This window comes from Myotis myotis, unplaced genomic scaffold (assembly GCF_014108235.1).
Source record: "Myotis myotis isolate mMyoMyo1 unplaced genomic scaffold, mMyoMyo1.p scaffold_m19_p_2, whole genome shotgun sequence".
Taxonomy (NCBI): domain Eukaryota; kingdom Metazoa; phylum Chordata; class Mammalia; order Chiroptera; family Vespertilionidae; genus Myotis; species Myotis myotis.
In genome coordinates, this window is record NW_023416324.1 from 19,917,307 (window position 1) to 19,942,596 (window position 25,290).

Genomic DNA, 25,290 nt, shown 5'->3' on the forward strand with positions numbered 1-25,290 from the left:
TGAATTACAACAGAAATCTTTATTAAAACGTGACCTTCAGTAAAGTTAGCATACATACAATATACACACATACATCTGTACACTCTTTGACACACCTCACGGATTGCCACCATTAGTTTAACCAATAAATTAAAACTTAAAAAAGGGGGAGGGTGGGCTGTGGGACTAAGGGCAAAATTTCTCATGTTTTATCTGTAAGAAACTGCAAATTTCTCAGAATTTCCCTGGGTAAAACCTGTGACCAGAGAATCTTTGAAATAAAATACATAAATCTCCATACCCACCCCCCCAAAAAAAAGATTTCAAAAGATGCAGTTACAACAAGTGTGCTTCTCGGAACAGGAGCATTCATTCCACTTCATACTCTGGCTTCTGCACCTTCTGGCTTCAACACAGTCTTCCCCTCAGCTGGGGCAGAGAGGTTCATATGGGCACTTGGGCTCGGCGCACCTTGGGCTCTGGGAGTCGAGGGGCAGGCTGCAGTATGGGAGCGAGGGGAGCCGCACTCATCTGAAGTGAGATCTGGCACATCATCTGATTGCGTATCTGAGCTCTCCAGGTCACTGCGGATGCTCTCGGGCTGGGCCAGGCTGATGTCCCAAGGTTTGCTGGCCAGGCAGTCTTTCTGTTCACAGCTTTGGTGTTTGCAGGGGAGATCCTCTTCATTGCTGCCACCAGCACTTTCTTCATTCTCCGCCATCTGAGCATGAACATGGAGCGAGTCCTCTGTGCTGCTTCCACTCACCAGCTGATAGTGGCTTGGTTTGGCTTCAATGTCCACTTGTATTTCCATATTGTTGCATTCTCTGTGGAAACAAAACCCACTATGCTGAGTCATGCACGGGTCATGCTACACCTGTTGGTAAAAGCAGTTTGTGGTTCAGGATTAGGAAGTCCAAAAACATAGGTAAATAGACTAGAGCTCACTTTTTGCGAAAATAAAAATTTAACCTAACACTCAAGATGAAGAACAATTAGATCCTTTTTGTTGATTTAAAAAACACACACACATACACCTTTGCCAATTTCTTTAAAAAAAAAAAAAATAAGTTTGTCATCACCCAGAATAAGTTTGTCATCACCCAGTTTTCTTTTTCTTATTGATTTTAGAGAGGAGGGAGGAAGGGGGGGGCAGAAACATCGACGTGAGAGAGACATCGATTGGTTGCCTCCTGTACACACCCCAACCAGTAATCAGACCACAACCTAGGTATGTGCCCTGACCGGAAATCGAACCCATGGCCTTCCAGTGCATGGGACAACGCTCCAACCAACCGAGCCACACACCTGCCAGGGATCTGCCAATTTTTTTAAACTAAAAAAGTACTTCTAAAATTAACTAAGTGTCAGAGCCTCATACTATCTTACCCAAATGTGAAAGTGAAAGAAGATGCATAGCTTTTTACTACTGCGCCACAATTAGAAGAAACCAGAAACTCCTCAGAAGGGAGTGCTGCAACCATACCATACCAGCTTCTCCAAAATAGAGAGAAATAGGCTACAGGAGCCACATCAAGCAAAGGGCAACATGAGAGCAGAAACCCACAGACCTACAAACATCAATGAACACCAATCTAACTCTCAAAAGTTCCACATGAATAGTTATACTGTTGCAAAAGCCAAGAGAAGGGGGGGAAAAGGAAAGAAAAAACCTCTAAAAATTAAGTGCTAACAAAAAGAATCAATCAAGAGCCGCCAAGAACTTGCTCAACGAAGTCACCAGGTACACACACTATATATCCCACTAGGTGGTGCACAGAGCTCTAACATAAGGCATTGCGCTTCTAAAGGCCTAGTACCTGACCCAAAAATGCAACTTCTCTTGGGCATCTGACTGGTCACATACCTGTCCTGTGGGTTGTAGGAACTGATTATGGAACCGGCCATAGCACGAGTACTTGCGTTGTCACTAATTGCACCAAGACTGGCTGTGTCTTTGGGGAAAATTTCCTTTTGGACATCGGCTTGGACTTCTAACCTGTGTAAAGAGGGGACGTTCAAGTTAATATGAGACCTGGGTATTCCAAGACAGTCTGCTTCTTGGCACACAGCTCTTCCATTATTCTCTTGAAAATTGAGTTGATCTGATCTTCTCCAATTGTCAAACAGCTCAAGGTAGATGCCCACACACTTTCTCTCTTAAATATCTATTGAAATCGTCCCCTCCTTTCTGTCCCCATGCTACTGCTTAACTTCAGGCTTTCAATATCTTTTGGATAACTGAAATTGGGCACCCTCTGCAGTAGCCCTAAGTCCACGTTAAAGTACTTCCAGATCAGTGCCAATGTGGACAAAGATCTGATCACTCGAACAAGTCCTCTTTTGGTTCCCTATTGACAACAGGCATTTAAGGTCTTCCTGATCTGTCTCCAAGCTCTTTCTCCAGCTCCTCTCTCATCACAGGTCTCAAGTCATAATCACTCGGGATTTATTTTCCTTATACACCTATACATGTTAAAAAAAATTAATTTCAGAAAAGAGAGAGGGAGAGACTGATAGAAATATCAATGATGAGAGAGAATCATTGTTTGGCTGCCTCCTGCACACCACATACTAGTGACCGAGCCCACAATCTGGGCATGTGCCCTGACTGGGAATCAAACCCTAACCTCCTGGTTCACAGGTCAACATTCAACCACTAAGCCACACTGGCCAGGCCCCTACACACATTTTATATCTCCATAACTTTGCACATGCTATTCCTACTCTCTGGAAATTTCCTTTCTTAAGATGACAAACTCATACTCAGTCCTTAACAAAGAAAGTACCATCTTTCCTCATTCTCCCAGTCACTTCCTGCTAAGTGCTCCTACAACACCTATTTATTAATCAATTTACACATCTCTCTCCCAGTCATCTGAGAGCTCCAAAGAGGAAAGACTACATCTCATTCACTTTACCCTCATGTTTTACACATACTAGGAACTCAAACATTTAGCAAATTACCCCCCAAGCTATGAAATTAAAGGACATACAGGAGCCAACCTCCTACAAGAGCAGCAAACCTTTCCAATGGTATCTCAGAGCTAAGAACCCATACCAACTTCCTTTCTTGGCTCCAATACCATTTTGTTGTACACTTAAATATTTCCTCATAATAGGTTTCACAGTCAAACCCTCTGACTCATTCACTTCCTATAGAAAGCTTTCACAGAACTGGAACAGCTGGACTGGCTAAGCTGCAGTTTCAGCAAGTCAGTCTCCAATTATGACTGTCTGCTTATTTATAGGGGTGTTGGTTTTAAGAAAGCACAGCAGTGAATTCTCCAGAATGTGGGGGCGGGATCCCCTAACAAAGAGACAACCAGAGTCATGAGACGCAGATGGGTCAGCAGCAGCCTGCAGCTGCACATTCAAACAACCTCCAGCCTGCCTCCTGCTCCTTCCTTGTGCTGCTCCAGCTTCAGGTGCCCTTCAACACTCCACAGCCAGGAAAACGAGGCCGTGCAATGGGGAAGCCTCAGCTCTGCCACGCACTCCCTCTCGGCTGGAAGAGGCCTTTCACAAAGACCATCGATCTAGGTGGTGCTCAGGTGCTTGTTTGTGCAATGACTATGATAGAAGACAACCTTCTCCCCTACCTCCTGAACTTGTTTTGCTTCACCCCCACCCCTCCCAGGCCTTTTCAAATACAGCCCCTAAGTCCCATTCTAGGACTGTGGTCGACAAACTGCAGCTCGCGAACCACATGCGGCTTTTTGGCCCCTTGAGTGTGGCTCTTCCTAAGCCTTAGGAGTACCCTAATTAAGTTAATAACAATGTACCTACCTATATAGTTTAAGTTTAAAAAATTTGGTTCTCAAAAGAAATTTCAATCATTGTACTGTTGATATTTGGCTTTGTTGACTAATGAGTTTGCCGACCACTGCAAGGAGATTCTAATTTACTAATACTGGGACAGGGCCCTGAAATCTATTTTTAACAGGCTCCCAGGTGACTGACAAGCACTCAGGTGTGGGATCCAGACCATCTGCCATCTGTTGCTTAACTCCTAATAGCCAAATGGCTATCTGGTCTCACTTCAAACACTTCCAAGGATAGGTAGCTAAGTATTTACTAAGGTAATCCATTCCTTCTTTGGACTCTTACAGAGATGTTCCCTATAGTCTCTATACCAGTGGTTCTCAACCTTGGCTGCACATTAGAATCCCAGAAATCAGGATTTTAAAAAGATTCCCAGGTGATTCTAATGTGCAGCCAAGGTTGAGAACCACTGCTCTATACTGAAACAAAATCGGTTTCCCTCTAGCCATGTCATCTTAATCTACCTCTTGGCATGAGTCAGAAGTTTAATTCTTTTTTTCCAGCTCAAGGCCCTTCAGATATCTGAAGGCAACCATCTCCCCTGCCTTCCTAACTTATTTTGCCTTGCCCCAACCCCTCCCAGGCCTCCCTAGGCCTCCGTCTCCAGTGCATTCAACTAACGGCTTCTCATGTAACAGCTGTTAAGTTCCTCTAAATATGTTCTCATTTGTCTAACTGGTGAAATAACTAAGCAAGTCACAACTTTTTTTAGTCATAAAGTTTTACATATTCTCAACACAAGTTCACAGAATTGATTTTCTTTATCTACCAAATAGGAATAGCAAGGTAATAAAGATGACAGCACCTATAAGGCAACAAGATACAGCATAAATGCTGCTCAGCTGAAGGCCAGTGACAATACTGTTCAGCCTAAAGGAGAACAAAGTCTTGGAAATTCTACAAAAAATGCGCGCTTTCCCTTTATGAAGCAGGCAGCCTAATATAGTAGAGGGAGGATCTAACTATTATTCTTTACATGGAATAAGTGGAAAGAACACTGAACTTTTATAAGTCACTTAACCTTTCTGAGTCTGTTTTCTAATTATTAAAAAAACAAACAAAAAAAACCCACCGATGATTAAATCAAAATAAGATGATACATGGGACATGCCTGGCACAGAAAAATGGCTCATACAGGTAATGCTGTGTTGTAATTCCAACTGGTTCTGTCAGAAATTACCTATTGCTTACCTGCTGTATTTTCCCTTGCCAGTGGAAAGGATGCCACCACTCAGGGTGCCCCCCGAGAGGGCTGCAAAGCTGGCTGTCTCGCTGTATGGGCCCTGCATAACACTGAGTCCATCTGTAGGGCTTCCACTGGTGCTCAAGACACTGGTCAGACCTTCAATGCTACTTTCTCCAATGCTGGGATTCTTAAGGGCTCGCCAGGCATCTGCCACTGGGAATGGAAACCAAGATCTCAATTCAAGATAGCACAGCATCAACAGTCTGGCATTTTTCTGCAATGACTCTTCAGACTAGAAAATATTCACATAGAAAAATACTTATCTATTTAGCTAATGAGCAGCTACTATGTGCAGCCACCAAACAGCAGGGGTTTTACTACATATCCTATATAATAAAAAGGTAATATGCAAATTGTCCCCTTGACTGGGAGTTCCACCAGGAGTTCGACCAGGGGGTAGGGCCAGCTGGCCAACTGCCGTGGCCCCTCCCTGCAGCCAGCCCCGCCCCCAATCAGGGTGGGCTGCTGGACCCCACCCATGCATGAATTCGTGCACTGGGCCTCTAGTTTGTATATAATTTCTCCAATAACTAGGCACTAATAGCCCCAATTTTAGGGGAACAAAAGCTTAGAACTAAATAACTTGTCCACATCATGGCTAGTCACACAAAACAAAAATTCTGATTCCAAGTCTATTATTCATTCCAATACACCATAGATGCCAGCTAATCAAACATGAAGATTTCAAAATACAATTTAGGTCATGTGCTGATTCTAGTAGGAAGCTTGAAAAACCTGTGGAGAACTTGTGATAAAGTGGAAACATTAAAGTAGAAGTCAGAAGACTTGCTCTGATCCCAGCTCTGAAGAAGCTCTTAAACCCATTTTATAGATGTTGAGACAAAAGCTTAAAGAAGTTCCCATTAAATGGGGAATAAGAACTCCCACCCTTTCTCTTTTGAAAGCTGTTGTAAAAAACCAAGTGAGATAATAACTGTGTAAGGTCCTCTGAAAATTATAAAGTACTGTGCAGATTTAAGACTTTATTATAATCACTACTATTACCAGGGTACTTGGAATCCTACAAGTTTGTACCTGCCACACAGAAGCAAATATCAGAGGAATTAACCTAATAACTCTGGAACAAAGAAATGAAAAGCTAAAAATACTTTACCCCCTAAAAAGCTCATTATCTGAAGTAATCCAATAGCAATCTTTCTGTGAATGTGCTGAATTTTACTGATTTTCATCTTGTGTTCCATAAATTCCAAAGGAATGAAAATCCTCCTTTTACCTGTGATTGGGCCATCATCTTCATCAAACTCAATTTTCACCCCCTTTCCATTGGCCGTGCTAACTCCACAACCACCTCCACGACAGAGAGAAATGGGCACAACCCCATAGACATAAGCCAGCATAATGGGGACACCAATACCTGGAGGAAGAGAAGGAAACATGTCAGCAGGCCATCAGGTTGCAACTGTCCTAAATCCTCCTTCCCAGTCTGAGCACAGACAAACCACTTTAGAAAGGGCCAAGGAAAGGCAGAAGATGGCTATCCCAAAGAGGCAGACTGGTCCTAACAGAATGACAACTGGCCTTACAATCAGAAAGGCTTGGATTAAAATCTTGGCTACAATTTACTAACCATATGACCTTGGACATACCTTCCCAGGGCTGTCAACGATCAAAAGAGGATGTATGTACAGTGCACAGCACAGTAAGTGTTTGTTGCTTTAACTTTCCCCCTGCTGAAGTGCTAATCCAAAAACAAATCAATAACCAAACACTAAACAAGTGACTCTTGGGGTTAGGATCACCCCAGTGTTAATTCCAAAATCTTCCTGCTATGTGAGGCAGGATATTTGAGAGCATAGGCTCAGAAGTCAGAGTGCCTTCACTACGTCTCAGTTAAGTTGGCTTGGGCAAATTACTGCCCCTTCCTGTTACAATTATGCTGCTGTAAGGATTAAATGAATTAATACATACGAAACTCAGAACTGCTTCTGGCACATGGGGAGACTCAATAAATGTTAGTTACATTACTATTATTCTGAAACAAACCTTCATGCTTCCCCAAAATAGTGTGAGGCATGAAGCAAATCAAAATAAAAGTAATTTGTTTTGTGGGTTCCATTGCAAGTGGAGAAAAAAAAAGAAGCTAAAAGTGAAAAACTAGGCCTTAAAGTAATCTTCTTTAATTCAACCTTCTCTGAAAGATTTCCTAACTCTGATAATTTAGTGTGGTTGATAATCATAATAATAGTACCTAATAGAATTAATTAACTCCCAAGGTAGGACTGGTATAAAATACAGGGGCCTCCAGGGTGAAACATCTGGCCAGTTGGTTGCACTATTATAGTTAGAAAGCTGATGGGGAGGAAGAGAGGGGAAGAGAGGGAAGAGTGGAGTCATGGTCCTGGCCAGCTTCTTACCAACACTAACTGCAGCAATAACTGGGGATGCAATGACCGACAAAGTCACTCCTCCTGTGATAGCCAAATTCCTCTTATGTTTGGAGGTTTTCCTTCCCTCATACCTGCTATGAATCTAAGAATAAGAAAAAAATCCAGGTCAACAGGTTAGGACATCAATCTTTTTGCCAAGGAAGTATAAGAACAAGTGAATATCCCCCATATAAGTTATTTATATTAAAACATATCCTCCACCCCAAAGAAGCGTCTTTCTCACTTTTAACCTAATAAGACGAGGATGATATAAATGAATACAGAGAAAGTTAAACCAAGAAGAGAAAAATACTCAGGAGGATGAAGTAAGCATTTCACCTTTAAGCCACAGACTGGGACAAACCAGGCCCAGGATATTAATAAGAACTTTCAGATCTCTTGGGGGTTTATGAAAATCCATTTAAGAAATTAGGTTTATTTTTATCCAAGAACCAGGTGGTTTTCAGGCAGCTCTGAAACATAAGTCCCCCCACCCCCATTTCCTTCAAACCTTTACCAACAAACCTGAAAATGGAACATGCACAGAACTCAATGTCTTACCTTCCTGCCAACATAAACAGGAATGCCGATGACCATGGCAGGAATGGCAATGCCAGCAATGAGGGAAATTCCCACTGGAGCACCAATCAATGTGCCCAGCTGCCAAAGAATTTTCTTCTTACGGCTCCATGGCTTCTTGCCCCAAAATGTGCAGCCAGAGGGGCTGCAGAGGAAACATTGAAGTTAATGTCAATATTACAAATAAATGCAGCTGTTGTCACCAGAGGGCTTGATAAGAGCAAGAACCTTCTTTTCAATAGGAGTGGTTGACAGTTACAAGAAGTTACAGGAAATGAATATATTACACGAGGGAACAAAGCACAAGGCCAGGCTACTGCAGCTCTGGGCACTTTATTATTTTTTGCAAAGGCAGACCTCCAGACTGGAAATCTCCTTTCTTTTCTGAATTCTGTCCCCCCTAACCCACCAACACTGACCCAGCTTTCTTGACTGATACTACTTGGGATCTTGCATAACCTACACACTTGACACCTCATTCAAACTGCATTGTGCCTCGCAGCTACTGAACACTCTAATTTGCAAAGTTTTCTTGGCATATGTCCTACTACATCCAACAGATATTGCACTCCTGCACGCATCCTGACCAGGGGCTGGGTTGAAGAGGAGCCTGCAACCGAGGTTATGTGCCCTGATTGAAATCGAATCTGGGACCCTTCAGTCTGCAGGCCGACGCTCTATCCACTGAGCCAAACTGGCTAGGGCAAGTTCAACCATTTTTGCTTTCTTCCTTTGTCCTGTCTTCTCTACCAGATGCGATAAGCAATTTTGAAAGTAGGGATCATATCTTATCCACCCTTGTATCCCTATTAATTGGTAGACTATAAGTACTCAAATGTTTGCTAAACTACTAATTAAAGTGTTTCATCCACACAAGTATTAAATTTGTAAATATTAACTCCTTCAGGACAATATTTTAATATTCACTCAATAAATTCTTTGAAAACTTTTACATCAATGAACTAGAAAAAGGTAACTCTAGCCTTAAGAATTAATATAGTTTAGCAAAAGCAGACATGTACATGAAGTGAAAGTAATGATGACATTCGTAAAGAAACATTTAAGGACTATCAATGAAAAATGAGGCAGAAAAGGCCGGGGAAGGCATCACAGATGCAATACCATTTAAGTGGCCCCTGAAGACTGGGTAAGAACTGAACAGGTTGAGATAACATAGGGTTGCTGGTGCCCTGGCCAGTGTGGCTCAGTTGGTTGAGCGTCGTCCTGTGCACCAAAGGATTGTGGGTTTGATTCCTGATCAGGACACATGCCCAGGTTGCGGGTTTGATCCCTGATTGGGGTGCGTGCAGGAAGCAACTGATCGCTGTTTCTCTCACATCAAAGTTTCTCTCTCCCCCCTCTCTTTTCCCCTCTCTCTAAAAAATAAATAAATAAAAATAAACAAAAACATTTTTTTTTAATTTTTTTTTTAATATATTTTATTGATTTTTTACAGAGAGGAAGGGAGAGAAACAGAGAGTTAGAAACATCGATGAGCGAGAAACATCATCAGCTGCCTCCTGCACATCTCCCACTGGGGATGTGCCCGCAACCCAGGTACATGCCCTTGACCGGAATCGAACCTGGGACCTTTCAGTCTGCAGGCTGACGCTCTATCCACTGAGCCAAACCGGTTTTGGCAACAAAAACATATTTTTAAAAAATAGGGTTTCTGGGAGAGGTGATCAGAAAGCTTTCCAGGCAAAGTAATGAACTTTGTGAATAAGTATGGAGAGGAAAGGTAGCACAGAAAGAGACAGGGAACATAAGCCTAGATTATGTATCTGGAATACAGCATGTATGAAAGCAAAATGGAAAAAGCAAAAAAGTAGATTAGGGCCAAACTTGGAAAGCCTTAAAAGCCAAACTAGGAAAATTGAACTCTATCTTGAAGGTAATGGAAACAGTCCCTGGAAGTTTGCTGAGTTGGAAAAAACATGATTGGAAAGGGGCTTCAGAGGAACTTTATTACAGTCTCCTTACGGGTAATGACACGACAGACAACAATATATATATCTTTTTGACATCCTTTTCCCTCAGTCAGTAAGAGAACAAGACTATAAAAGCAATGAACACATTTTTCAACTCACCTGAGGTAATGTAAGTCTGAGATCTCTTTCATACAAAGCCAACAGAATTCACAGCCACATACTGCACAGGTCATATGATTACAGCTTCCATCATTCATCTTGATAATGTAAGCACTACATCGTGGGCATGGCTTGATGTCATCTGCTAAGGGGCGGCGGGGGAGGAAGGAGCAGAAAAACAACTCCAGTTAAACCCTGTTAGACTCTATTAATCATAGGAGTATACATAAAAAAGGAGGCAGTGAAGAACTCTTGACTGAGAATTCCAAATTGTGCAACCCACTTCACCGGAAAGCTGGCTATGTCTAGACCTCAGGAAATTTCATTAAATGAATCCTGTCTTGTATCAAGCTGCCTATCCCAAAACCTGGCATCTTACACACCACTTGAGCCATAATCTCAGAAAGGAGACTTCCCTAGAGAAAGATGGTTTCAAGAAAAATGGAATTTCATCAGCCAAAAGGCTGGCAGAATTAAAAGTAGAGTCGAGCAGGAAGAATAGTTTGCAGACTGGAATTGGCCTTTAAGTTTTGAAAAACTTTAGTTCAGGAAACTCATTTCTTGGACTCAGCAAGTTTCATTGTGATTTGCTCTTACCGCAACCACAGTCCCTTCCCAAGATTCTTTCAAATTAAAAACCTAAAAACAATGGGGAATGCTATGTAGCATACACCTGGCAATCTTCACAGCAAGCTAGGAACTATCCTATAAAATGACAATTTGAGGAGATTATGCTGTGCCAGGAAAAAGTGAATGATAAAATCTTTCCTACTAGCCTCTCCCAAATGACGTCAGTGAAGTAAGTACATTTATAAAAGGCAATAAACCCACTGACATTTTAAAATGTTTTCTCTGACTTGTAAAGGTTGGAACTGAATGTGTGATATTCCTACTTTTAAGGTTAATCATTAATCCATACTAATATTTCCTGTCTTTCGATCTGCACCCTACTTCCAAAAGTGTGATACACTTAAAGCTAGTAGGAAAACATTACAGATTAAAACACTAATTAAATATCTCTTTGCTCACAATTAAAGTTTTGAAAAAGCTTCCAGTAAAAGGACCTAATTGCTCTCCAACCTGGACATATTACTACAAAGGCAGAAACCAGAGAATTTAATTTTGTTGTATTCCGATTTTATCCGAGTTGGATAACCTATTGTGGTCATTGAGGGAAGCTACATATCAATTATAATATTGAAAAGTATTGCCAAATATCTTCTGATCTCTGATCCCAGGAAATACTTCATTACACAGTAATGTAATTTCTCCCAGCTTTGGGCTCACATTATGAACTATAAAATAAAGAGACAAATAAGAAAATATCAATTTATACCTGGTCCCGATTCTTGTCCGTAACTGAGACCCGAAGTGTGCTTGGTCCGTACTCGAAAAGTCTGTGCCCTTTGCTGACGGGCCATATCGCATGTCTGATTTGGATGCCATATTTGCTTGCAGTGGTAGCAGAACTCAGTCTGGCAGCCTTCCCTCCCACAGGTCAGTTTTGGGCAGCTGGCACAGCCATAGGCAATAACAGCATAACTGGGTAAGGAAATAGAAAATAGGAAGAGATATCAGTAAGGTAAGAATGATCTAACCAAGACAGACAGACATTCATCAGTTCAGTGGAGTAACACTGGCACTCCCACCACGACCTGTGATGTAAAGAAAAACACACACATGCACAAGTGTGCCTAACAAACTGTAAAACATATGCTGTGTGAGAAAGTAAATTTCTTCTTGAAATTCTAAAAACACAAATCATTTATTTCCTGAAAAAAATAGGGGGATCATATTTCACCTGAATTTCTAGCATATATCCAGTCATAGTTTAAGCTGCTTTAGGAGCAGTTTGCCTCGGCAAGTTTCATAAATAACAAGGTACAAAACGATTTCCTTCCGATGGTTCGCTATATTTAAAGAGGTTAGAATTTGTTTACACAAAGGACAGAACACTTGTAAAATAAAAAGCCATTGCAAAAACTAAAGCAAGTATACGTTTTCATTTTTAAGTTCCAAAGTGAAGCTGGTCTGACCACAGCCTGAGACAGTAGCTATAGGTGGATTCATGGTTAACTTCTGATGAAAGCTCATATTATCTTTCTATACATTTTTTTCCTCCTTTCCCTCTCATCTTCTCTCTTCTCTCTCTCTCTCTCTCTCTCTCTCTCTCTCTCTCTCTCTCTCTCTTTCTCTCTCATCTCTCCTCCTCAAATATTTACTTTGAAATATCTTCTTTCTTGACGGGCTCTATAATCCAAGAATATCACTCATCTATGTCATTAATTAATACAGAAATAAGGCCATATCTCCTCCCCTCTCTTCTGACCCATATTCTCAATAAAGATGGGCAATTCAAGAATGTATCAGCACCAGCATCAAACTGTTTCTTATAACTCATGTTTATTTACCAAGACTTACTTTCCCATAAACAATCCAAAATATTTACAACTATTAGTCTTTCTAATTCTAAATATGTCAACTAAATGCTCAGGTTACACTAACAAGTGGACACTTGTTTACAAAAATTAAAGTAATTTAAAGAAACAAATGAAAAACAGCAGTTGTTAAATTTCACACAATTTTTTGACAGGTCAATGACTGCAGGATTAGGTATTACCATTGGGTTTTGTTGTCCCCTATTCCACGTTCTCCTGCAAAAACAGAAAACCTCAAACACTTACACAAAAGGCTAATCATTTTTTCTTGAATTTATCCTATGGTTTATTTATTTGAATGTAGATAAGAGAAACTCAAATTCTCAGGTTTATCATAGATTCTGAAGTTGATTTGAGGATGATACTGAAACTATCAATAATAAGATATCATCTATGTTATATAATATATACTCTATGAAAACCCTTTTCAGAAAGAGCAAATGATTACAAATGATTCATATCCTGTAGGAGTTCTGAGAAAATCTACCTGCAAAATAACTACTAAAGATAAACAATGTTTTTACTGAAGAAAGTGACTTGCTTGCTATTGTGTGTTAAATGGGAAAGGTACTGGATGATCTCAGAAAAATATTAAGCCAACTTCTGATGATACAGATTAGACAGACTACCCGTCAGGAAGCCTTGAATATTTCGTAATCCATTCCTACCTTACATGGTGGGAGTAAATATTTATTAACAGATTCCCCAACCTCTTCTTGAAAAATAAGAACATTTGATAGGACTTACAATATCAATTTTGGGTGTAGAATTTGGTTCTAAGCAAGTAAAATAAACCCAAATACTCATGAACCCAACGCAATCTATTACCATGACACAGAATTACTCAGGGCACAAGGTTTGGCATTCCTGTTTTTGGGCGCCTGGTCTGAGCTCCTTGCTCCTGACTCATACTGTATGACATTGTGCTAATTAAAATCTACAAACATTAGCTTCTATCCCCAAAATGGAGGCATAGGTGCTTGCCACCTTCAAGTGTTACTAAACATATTCTGAAACTGCATTTGAGATCTTGCCCTGATAGGAATGGCACAAAATCATAGCACTTTTGTTGTTGTTGTTATTGTTCTACTTCCTTGCCTTTGTACACTCTATTCCTTCTGTCTAGAAATGACCCCTTTTTACTTCTTGCCCTGGAAAATACTTATCCATGTAAAAACCAGCTCAAATGTCATCATCTCTGTAAAATCTACTTAACATCTCTAGGCAGCTGGTTACCTACTTCATGCCTGTGCACAATTACACTCCCCCCCACACACATACACACTGTACAACGCCTTCAGTGCTCACAGGTCAGGAGGCTGGGCAATGGTTCGAGGCTGCAATTTACTCTGGCATGGGTATACCTTGAGAGGCCCCTAGAGAAACACAATTACTTCATAATATTTATCACATTATATTGTAATCATCTGTTTCCGTGCATACTTCCCCAATCAGACTACACTCAAGGAAAAGTACCATCCATTTTTTAATCTCCAGGGTCTAGCACTCTAATTTATGTCTAAAATACCTATGTTGAATGAATGATAGAGACCTTTTCCTGCTTAGGTTTTTTTTTACTTTTCCCCAGGGCATTCTAGCTCTTCTCCTGAGCCATTACTCTGCCCTAAAGCAATCTTTTAAACTTATCCATGTACCTATTTGGCTTACAATATATGTCAGGTACTATCGCTTAATCCTAAAATTTTGTATAAAACCACTTTAGGGGTAAACTTCTAAGTTCTAAATAGGGCAATCTTCTTCCCCAGGTAGTTGAAAAAACCCTTATCCTTGAGAGGCCAAATCTGCCTTGACCATCTTATTTCTTTTCTCCCAGGTCTCACACTGGAACCTCTCCCCTACCCTGCTCTCAGCTTAATCAAGCATTCAGGTTTGCTTAATTAGAAGCTAAATAGAAGATGCAGGAAATTACATGTTGCTAAGAATACAGGTGCATACCTTTTCCCCCTTAAGTTCATACCATTTTTACTAATTTTGTTAATTTCCTAAGTCTTCAGAAACATCGTAATGTGTGAAAGGCTAGACCACATTACCTAACGTCAGCCCTGGCGGGGAACATCTCATTAGTATGAATCTGATTATGTTCCAACAGACCCTGGTAGTTAAAAGTGTTCCTACAGACTGACGAATCTCAGAGGGAAGGTGTGTGTGTGGGAGAGAGATTAACCAAAGAACTTATATGCATATATGCATAACCCATGGACACAAACAATAGTGTGGCTGAAGGCCTAGGAGCGAGCGGGGTCAATGGGGAAAAGGGGGGGGGGGGGGACACATCTGTAAGAGTTTCAACAATATAAACTTTAAAAAATAAAGAAATGTGTTTCTGTACTTCCAAGCTCCAGGCCAGGTAACTTCATTTACAAATTAACCCTGAGCAGCACAATTCACCATAGCTAAGATCTGGAAACAGCCTAAGTGCCCATCAGTAGATGAATGAATTAGAAAACTGTGGTACATCTACACGATGGAATACTATGCTGCTCTAAAAAGGAAGGAACTCTTACCATTTGCAACAGCATGGATGGAACTGGAGAGCATTATGCTAAGTGAAATAAGCCAGTCAATGAAGGAAAAATACCACATGATCTCACTCATTCATGGATAATAGAGACCATTATAAACTTTTGAACAATAATAGATACAGAGGCAGAGCTGCCTCAAACAGATTGTCAAACTGCAGCGGGAAGGCCGGGGAGGGTTGGGGGGCAGGAGGTAGGGGGGAAAGAGATCAACCAAAGGACTTGTATGCATGCATATAAGCATAACCAATGGACATAAGACACTGGGGGATAGGGGAGGCTAGGAGACTGTCTAGGGCGGGGAGGAAAAATGGACACATATGAAATACCCTTTGTAATACTTTAAGCAATAAAAAAAACCAAAAAAACCCCCAAAAAAACAAAAAAAACAAATTAACCCTGAGCACGTGTAAGGGTGGGAGACATGGGTCAAGTTGTCACAATAAACTGTACCCTTACTATCTTCTTTTCCCTGGCCTAATTCAAACCCATGTCACTTCTTGGCAAGACAACTGCAAGGAACTACTACTATCTGGTCTTCTTATTCCCCACTCCAATCCAAACTCCAGTTCTAAAGGTTATCTCTCATGTTACTCTTTTGCTTAAAATCCTTCAATGAAAAGGAAGAAAATCCTTCAAACCTAAAGATCTTTGCATGGCATAAGTCCGGCCTATCAATTGGAATCCAGTCTGCCTTTTCAGATTGCTCTCTAGTCACTTCCCAGATCATGCTCCCATATTGCACATTCAGAAGATAACCAAACTAGACTTAAGGCTTAGTCTTGTATTTTTATACCTCCATACATTTGCTCATAACATTCTAATTTAAGATTTTTTTTTCTCTGCCCACTTTGTTTGCTTGATATTAATTCCTACGCATATTTTTCAAGGCCCAGATCAAATATTACCTCCTTTGTGAAGTCTTTCTTGGTTTATTTTATTTTAATATTTTTAATCCTCACCTGAGGATATTTTTCCATTGATTTTTTAAAAATATAACATTTTTTTAGAATATATTTTTATTGATTTCAAAGAGGAAGGGAGAGGGAGAGAGAGAGAGAAACATCAATGATGAGAGAGAATATTGATTAACTGCCTCCTGCACAGCCCCTACTGGGGATCAAACCCACAACCAACCTGGGCATGTGCCCTTGACCAGAATTGAATCTGGGATCCTTTAGTCTGCAGGCCAAACCGGCTAGGGCTGTGAAGTCTTTACTGACACCATCATGCAAAACCTTTCATGTATCCAATAAGAGGATTCGTATTTGTTACAATTATCTATCTATCATCTATCTATCATCTCTTTCTTTCTTTCTTTCTTTCTTTCTTTCTTTCTTTCTTTCTTTCTTTCATTATCTATCTATCTATCTATCTATCTATCTATCTATCTATCTATCTATCTATCTATCTATCTATCTATCTCTTCAACCAGGTCAAACTCCCTGTCAAGAGGACCACTTTTAAGTCCTTTTTGTAATATCTAGTACTCACCTAAGGTTCAAACACTATAATTCTCCAAAGTGTCTGTTGAATGATCACCTGTCTGTCCTCTTCTCAGCCACCCTCCAGTTATCTGTTTCTCTTCCAAAAACTGTGCTGTTTGTATGCCTTATCTTTTTTCTCAAAATTCAACTATTCATTCTATTCTTCTGGGAGCTAACTGAGAGATTCTGTTCGCAGTGTTGTAGAAAAAGTTGGAATATAGACATCCTAGTCTAGAGGAGCTCCCTATCTACTCAGAGATCAAGATTCATTGTTAAATAAGGACACTAACAGAAAGCAGGCCAGAATAACTGTTAAAGGAATTTACCAAACTGCAAATAGTCAGGGAAAGTTTCACTTTCGCCTTAAAAATGCCATAGAAAAACAAAAGCATTTCCTGGTAATTAAGTTTGGCACAATTATACCAGACTGAAGACTTACACTGCATTAGTATTAACAAGATTTACAGTGTATATTAGCATTCTTAAAGGAACTAAGAAGCTCAGAAATAAATTTGCTTTATTTTGTTCAATCCAGTATTTCATAAGCTTATCTGATAACAAAACACTTCTCTTTCTAGTAATGCCTATAATGTATCTTGGGAAATATTGATATATGTGAAAAATAGAAAATAAGATAAAAAGATGGTTGTAAGCTTGTAAAGGGCTTAAATTATAAGGATAGATCATATAAATAATGAGTTATCCTATATAATAAAGAGCTAATATGCTAATTAGACTGGACGGCAGAACGACCTTCTGGAACGACAAGTAGGCCAGGCTGCAGGGCTTCGAGGCAGCTGGGGCCGAAGGCAGCAGGGCTGCAATGGGCCAAGGCAGCCGGGGCTGTGAGGGCCAAGCCCCTTGCACAAATTTTGTGCATCGGGCCTCTAGTTAAAGATATAAGAAGTCATCTTATAGGTCAGGTATGAGCAGTTTTAAGCAGGGGCATGATATAAAATGTTCCACTACAGAATGAGTACCTTGGCAAATATGAGAAAGATGTATTGGGATGAGAAGGATGATGTAGGTGGTGGGTAAGGGAGATAGAGTGAAGAGTTGTGACATAGAAGGTATGTAGTAAATGAAGAGAAGAGGTCCAGGAAGGCTTCAGAGAGGAAAACTCCTCCTTCGCTGACTGAGAAATCTGCCTTGTTCAGGGAGCTTGGTCTTCCCTCATAAATATGCTAGAGGCAAACAGAAGCTTCCTGTTTATGGGATGGTCCAGCCCAGTAGTCTAGGAAGGCCAATAGCTGATACTACCTGCTGCAGTCAGGTGGGAGGGGGTCCTGTACAGGGGAGGATTCTGCAATGAGGGGCTAGAAGTGGTGGACCTGCACAAAGAATTTAGGTCAACAGCCTTATCTCTATTCATTTGGAGGGAAGATCTGCCCTGTTGCCTCTTTTGCTCACCTCCCAATCTTCTAGAGATTCTGCAAGGGTTTAATGAATGACAACAGGGCACATGAATCATGTACATGATTTGTGGGTTTCTGAAAACACCTCATATTTAAGCAGAGACTCTAAGGGGTAACAAGATCAACTGCACCATTTATTAGCTACTAGACGCCCGGTGCACAAAAATTTGTGCACTGGGGGGTGGGGGTCCCTCAGCCCGGCCTGTGCCCTCTCGCAGTCTGGGACCCCATCGGGGGATGTCCACCTGCTAGCTTAGGTCCGCTCCCTGCGGGATCGGGTCTAAGCTGGCAGTCAGACATCCCTCTGGCAGCCCGGGAGCCCTCAGGGGATGTCCACTTGCCAGCGGGGAGCAGGCCTAAGCTGCAGTCAGACATCCTTAGCGCTGCTGAGGAGGCGGGAGAGGCTCCCGCCACCACCGCTATGCTGGCAGCCATCAGCCTGGCTTGTGGCTGAGCAGAGCTCCCCCTGTGGGAGCACAATGGCTACCAGGGGGCAGCTCCTGCATTGAGCATCTGCCCCTTGGTGGTCAGTGTGTGTCATAGTGACCTGTCATTCCCAGTCGTTCTGATGTTAGGGTCAATTTGCATATTACCCTTTTATTATATAGGATGAGACACTGGGTCCCATACAAGCTTCTCTGCACTGGTTTCTCTCTTATAAAATGAGTTTACCACCATGTACCTGTATGAAACTAAAATGAAATTATTTCTGGGTCTAACTGGTTTGGCTCAGTGGATAGAGTGTTGGCCTGCGGACTGAAGGATCATGGGTTAGATTCCAATCAAGAGCATGCACCTCAGTTGCAGGCTCAATACCCTGGGCGGTCGGCCCTGGACGGGGGTGTGTGGAAGGCAACCAATCAATGTATCTCTCTCACACTGATGTTTATCTCTGTCTTTCCCTCACCCTTGCACTCTCTTTAAAAATCAATGGGAAAATATCCTACGGTGCAGATTAACAAAATAGAATAAAATAAAACAAAATTAAATTAAATTATTTCTGAATGAGGTCTGAGTCTGAAAATTATAAAGAACTATACAAATTTTCATTTAAAAGTACGTTTTAAAGATTATACTTGGTAGTATTGTACTTAATGATATTAAATAACAATGTGAATGTTTCCCCACTAAAATTAGTTCCCTTATTTACAACTAAAATAAGATTGTTTCAAGTATGGGAAAAGAAAAACTTGAAACTCTTTGCTCAGTTCTACAAATATTTTGCAAACAAATCATGAAATCTTTTTTTTTTTTTTAAATATATCTTATTGATTTTTTACAGAGAGAAGGGAGAGAGACAGAGAGACAGAAACATCGATGAGAGAGAAACATCGATCAGCTGCCTCCTGCACATCCCCCACTGGGGAAGTGCCCGCAACCCAGGTACATGCCCCTGACCGGAATCGAACCTGGGACCCTTCAGTCCGCAGGCCGACGCTCTATCCACTGAGCCAAACCGGTTTTGGCGCATGAAATCTTTTAATATATATTGTTCTCATTATCGTGAGTAATCACAGTGAAACTATTGATCAGAACTCTGTAGGGTCACTTACATACTCCCCTCACCCTGCCAAACACACACCTTGAGAATGTGATAAATTTGGCTGGTAAGAACTTGATCTGTGAACAGTAAAGATGGTCAGGTATTAGGAGAGATAATTGGGGCTTAGGCTATGTCCTCATGCTCATCCATGATTTTTACCAGACCCAGAAGAGTCGACCAGTTTGATTAAAACAAAACAAGCTAATTTTCTCCCAGCATTAAAAAGAAGCAAAACCACTGGTCACATCCCCAGGGAACCCAGACACCTGTTTGGGAAGTAACAGAATTTTAAAGTTACTCCTTGTTTATCTAATACCTTCAACTGAAGATCTCAAAACACTGTGCAAACATTAAGCTTCTCAAGTCAGGAAAGGATCAGGCTTATTTTAGGTAAGAAAAATAAAGTAGGCAAAAGCTGTTAACAATAGGAATCAGGAAAGGAAATCGATTCTAGCATCCTTGGCTCTCTCAATGTTGTCCTTAGAGCACACTTGTTGAAATGACCCAAACATTAGCATCCCCAATAATGCTGACAAACCATGCTTTTAAAACAGAGGTTGCGAGGAAAGAATAGTGAACTTGGTTGGGAGTTAAGACCAGTGTTTACACTAGTTACATGACTCTGAACAAGTCACTCACTTTATTTAAACTTCAGTTTCCTCACCTATAAAACTAGATTAAATTTATGTTATGTTGCAAGGATCAAATTAAATTATGTATGCCTGGCACATGTTACCAGCTTGCTTTCTTTCTCCAGACTTCACCTTCTTTAAATACACAGATAACACATTTTTAAAAATTATACATAAAAATGTTATAATTCTTTTAACTAACTAAAAAATAAACTCGGGGAAAAAGAAAAGTAAATAATTTGCATTAAAAAAAATAAACTCGGATGACAACTGATGCAATACTTGGCTAAATTAGAAAATGGCCTAATTTTTTAATAACTTCAAAATCAGGAATGGTTTGAAGTTGTCATCGAGATTGTAAATTAATTCCTCTCCCTTTTTATTGATGTGAGCAAAGTCAAGAGTTTGACTTCAGAGGAGTAGTAAACAAAAAGGGAGCTTTTCCAGAAAGATAATCAGAGGTGCCACATTTCTCAGTTAAAATTCAAGGAAACTCGTATCTCACAAAAGGAATTAATATACTATTCCAAAGTGAACAGCGCTCATTTAAATTCCTTTGGTTCAGAAAATAGATGAACAGTGTCTGTAAAATGTGAATAGCACGCAAGTTAACCTCTTAAGGCCAGTCGGATCACCAGGTAGAAGCAAAAACTTCTAAGAGCCTACACAGTTCTTTCTCATCCTTAACTGAAAGTGAAAGTGATTTACCATAAACACAGGACCATTGACAACAGCTTCAGAGTAATTTAGAAACCCCATCGCAGTGAGGTTAAACAACACACCCATCTCCAAACAAGTCTGGCGGCAGATAAATAGAAGCAGCTAACTTTTTTTTACTCCCCTAACCAGCCTGTGCCGGCTTCTTTTGAAGGAGACGAACAGCAGCAGCATGGAAATCTTAAAAACAGCCTTGACATGCAGGCTACAGTTAAAAGTCCTTCTTAACTCCCTTGAAGCAAAGACCATGGAGCTTTTTACTAGCATTACACTTACCCACTGCAAGGAGTCCTTAGCATCTGTCTGTCCCCAAAACATGACACACAAGAATAAAATGATCTTCCCAAGGTCAAAGAACAGGTAATGGCACGCCTGACTCCCGGCCATTTAAAGGAGCCCCTCTCCGCTGCATGCAACCATTCCTGGGATGTACGGACACAAGCAGACTTTTCTCCATGGGCGGACGAGGGGCTCCCCTACAGCTAAGTCTGTTGATACGAGGTCTCTGCAGTGGAGGAATATTTTCTCACTGACCTTAAAACTTCAACATACACGGCGCATTAAAAACACTGTCAAGAACCCAAGATCAGAGGGGCTGGGAGACACATTTTCTCCTCCCACGTCAACCTCTCCGCATCCTTCTTCTGAGTGCCCCGTGGCTTCTTGGACAAAGAAAGGGTCCGCTCCTCGCCCTGCCCGAGGCACCAGCGTGGAAACCACAGGGGGCCTCCCAACAGCGTGGCACCGATGATACACATGCCCGGGGCGCCCCAGCCTCTCCCCGCACCCCCGTCCCCGCTTTCAGCAGGGGTGCCCAGAAGCACACACCCTCCGCGGCAATGCCACGCCTGCCTCTGGCCCGGCGGACACGCCCCTCCGGAGTGCTGCCCCCTCGGCATGGCACTCTCACTCCGTCTTTTGCCATACATCCCCTCCTGAAGAGGCACCGCGACCTCTGGACAGAGGGGCATTTACCCGACAAAAAACCGCCCTGCCCCTGACCTGATGGCTACCTCCCTCCCTCCCCGACCGCTCAGCCTCCAGCTCACGCTCCTGGTCAGGGGTGGGGTGCTGGGTGCCGCCACCGCACTCGTCTGGGCTGAGGGATGGCTACCAGCTTAACCCACCGCGGCTGCCGCCTCCGTCCCCCGTGGGTCATCCCTCAGCTCTCCCTCCACACTGGGACGGACACACACACACACACACACACACACACACACACGGCGTGGAGGGCCCCCCTGGGGCGGGGCACCCGGGTCCGGTCCCGGCACCGGCGGGTCCCGGCGGCCGCAGCCCACCGCCCGGCGGCCACGCCCCCGCGCTCACCCGCAGTCCGGCGCCGGGCACCAGCGGCAGTCGGGGTCCGCCGCCAGGTAGCGGCGCAGCATGAACTCCTCGTACTTGTGCATGAGCGGCGGGTCGGCGAGCAGCAGGCGGATGTCGTGCGGGTTGAGCCGCTCGTTGCACTCGGGGCAGCTGATGGGCACCCGGCTCTCGCTGATCTCCAGGCGCAGGTAGTGGCGGAGGCAGTCCCGGCACGAGCGGTGCGGGCAGCTGAGCAGGCGCGGGGCCCGCTCGGGCGGCAGGCGCACCAGGCACAGCGGGCACTCCACCTCCTCCGGGCCCGGGCCGCCGCCCTCCGTCGCCTCCTCATCGTCGAACCCGGGCCCCGCCGCCGCCGCCGCCTCGGCCTCCTCCTCGACCTCGGCGACCGGATCGGCGGGCAGCGCCTCGGGCAGCGGGGCCTGGGCCGCGGCCGGGGCCGGGGCGGGAGCCGGGGTGGGCGGCGGCGGCGCGGCCGGGGGCGGCGGCTCGGCCTGCGGCTTGGCTCGGGCGCGGCGGCCGCGGGCCGACGCGGAGAAGACGCTGTGGAAGGGGAGGCGCCGGCGCCGGCCGCCGCTGCGGCACTTGGGGTCCGGCGCTGCCGCGTGGAGGGACGTGGAGCGCGGCGACTCGGAGTCCTTCTCAGAGCCCATGGCCCCCGGAGGCCGAGGGGCGAGCGGCGCCCAGCGCCGCCACCGCTCCCGCCGCAGCTCCCTCAGCCGCCGCCCTCCCCGAGACAGAAACCGTGCAGCTTCCACGAAGTGGTTATAAAGCCTCCGCCCCTCGCGCCGCGGCCCACTGCGCAGGCGCGGTGCTGAGACACCTCACAACCCGCACCGCCGGGGCGCAGGGGCGCGGGGCGGGGCCGGGCGGCGAGGGGCGCCGAGCGGGGGCGGGGCTTCGCCGCCGGGTCAGGTGGCTCCAGCACAGCCATCTTAAGGAGACACGAGCCCCAGGGCTCTTCTTGACCTCGTTCCCCAATTCTAACGCGCCTCATCTCCGAGATGGGGTTTTTGGGTTGCCTTTCCTTGTGAATGGTCTGAATGCCACCTCCAGCAACGGAGGCTTTAGTTAATTCATGTGTGAAAAGCAGACAAGGCTGGATTAGGCGGTGATTCTCAACTGGTCTGCCTCCCAACATTTCTTTTGTTGTTGCTTATTAAGCCAACACCACGACTTAATAAAGAATATACTCGTTCACTGAGCATCGACAAAGCGGAGCATTACTGGATAAGACAGGCAGGCTCTCCCTGTCTGCAAGGGACTTACACATGCATTACTCTAGCATTCGATGCTCTCTGTGAGCGAATAGACTTTATTCCTAGGTCCACCTCCCAGTCTCTCCTCCTGGTAGCTTGGTTACTTACAATTTGTGGGAGGGGGCCCAGCATTTTTATTTATTTTGTGGCCGGGAAGTGCATTTCTTTCCCCACTCCTCTGACTGGGGGAGGATCCGGACCCAGGCTTCCAAATGGGAGGCAAGCAAGCAACTTCAACAGCATGAGAATGTGTCAGGGTTAGGTTCCGTTGCAAATAATAATAGAAAAAAAATGGCTTATGATAGAAATGTATATCCCTCTTCAGAAAAATAAGTCCAAAGGTAGGCAGTTCAGGGCTGCTCCAGCATCCTCAGCCCTTGGTTTCCAATCTTAAGGTTCCCTCATCTAGTTCACATTCCCGCCAGTGAGGAGAAAAAGGAAAGAAAGGCCCACCTTTTTCCTTTTAAGGAGGATGCCTTGGAAGGGCTATACATTTTTCTTACATCTCATTGGCCCAAACAGTCACATGGCCATGCTAGGAAATGTAGTCTTTAAACTGGGCACAGTGTGCCCCTAAAACTAGGGGTTTTGTTATTAATAAGGAATGGTAGAATGAATATTGGAAGGCAACCTGCTGTCTTTTTCATGGATGGTATTTAAAACCATGAAAAAGGATTCTAGGAATAAGCCCTGAAAAACTTCAAACTTTTAAGGTGAAACAGTAGAAGAGCCAACAAAAGAAACTAAGAAGCAGGGGCTGTGAAATAGGAGAAAAACCAGCCAGGTATGATGTCATAGACACCAGGATAAAATGTTTCCAGGGGGAGAGTGGTCAATTGTGACAAATGCTGCTGAGAAATCAAGAAAGATAAAAAACAAAGAAGTGGTCGCTGGATCTGGCAATACCAAAGAGACATAAGGAGGAGCAATGTTTCTCCTCAAGGAGGAAGGCGGTCTGAGGCTGGATGGCTAAAACGGTTAATTTCCATATATTGGTCAGAATAGGCTAGGCTCTGCTGTAGTAACAAGCAGCCCAACTATCTCAATGGCTTAATACAACAATGGTATATTTTCCCCGCTCATGCAAAATCCGCTATGGATCGAGGCATCTTGCAGGGTAGCTAGCTCTCCTCCACCCTATTGGATAACTCAGAGACCCAACCACTTCCATCCTGGGCTCTACCACCTCAGTATGAGGCTTTCAGGATTGCCTCAATAGTGGAAAGAGAGCTGGAGGGTTGTGCAGCAGTGATTAAGTATTTCAGCGTGGAAAAGACGCGTTACTTCTACTCACAGACTATTGGTCAGAACTTGTTCTACAGGCCTAAGTTCCCTATAGCCGTTTTGGCTCTGTTGTCAGTGCCCCATGTCCTGATCAATTAAAGAGCTCCCTTTGAGGAGGTGTGTGCCTGTGGTGGGGATGAAGAGAGGGGGAGAGGGCTGCCTCATTACTTGGGTCAGATTGAGGCAAAGGAGATGGGGACCCCTGATCCTTGGCAGACCCAGATGGCGTGTAGATGCTTTTCCCTGAGGAGCTGACTGAAACAGCTGTCAGAATCCTAGCGTGCGGAAAAGCTCAACACACTGAATGTTAGTTTTGGCTCTGGCTCCCAAGCAAAGTGCTCAGCTCAAAGCTGTCACCGTCGGTGCTTTGGCAGAAAACTGACCTCTTATAAATGCCACTGGGCTTTGCAATGGCCTATTTCTTCTGGGGTTTCTTCTCTCCTGAATACGTCACTCTTGAATCAAGTGACTAAAGCAGTTCCTTCTGGTTTTTCTTCTGTGTCTCCACTTGATAGAAACCAAGTAGTGACTCAGGGAGATGGCATG

General features: G+C 43.5%; 1 protein-coding gene across 4 annotated transcripts; it reads right to left on the reverse strand.

Moving 5' to 3' along the window:
• Window positions 1-22,953, reverse strand: RNF19B (ring finger protein 19B). 4 transcript variants are annotated; one of them, XM_036352572.1, is made up of 9 exons: window positions 22,205-22,953; window positions 11,443-11,648; window positions 10,107-10,248; window positions 7,999-8,161; window positions 7,426-7,540; window positions 6,285-6,425; window positions 4,996-5,203; window positions 1,847-1,978; window positions 1-806 (listed from the first exon to the last, which is right to left on the reverse strand). In XM_036352572.1, the coding sequence occupies exons 1-9, from the start codon at window positions 22,852-22,854 to the stop codon at window positions 359-361; spliced, it is 2,205 nt and encodes a 734-aa protein (XP_036208465.1). In that variant the 5' UTR covers window positions 22,855-22,953; the 3' UTR covers window positions 1-358. The 4 variants fall into 4 exon arrangements, with proteins under 4 accessions (XP_036208465.1, XP_036208464.1, XP_036208466.1 ...); XM_036352571.1 differs by having other exon boundaries at window positions 10,107-10,251; XM_036352574.1 differs by having other exon boundaries at window positions 660-856; window positions 10,107-10,251.
• Window positions 22,954-25,290: the final 2,337 nt, after the last annotated feature.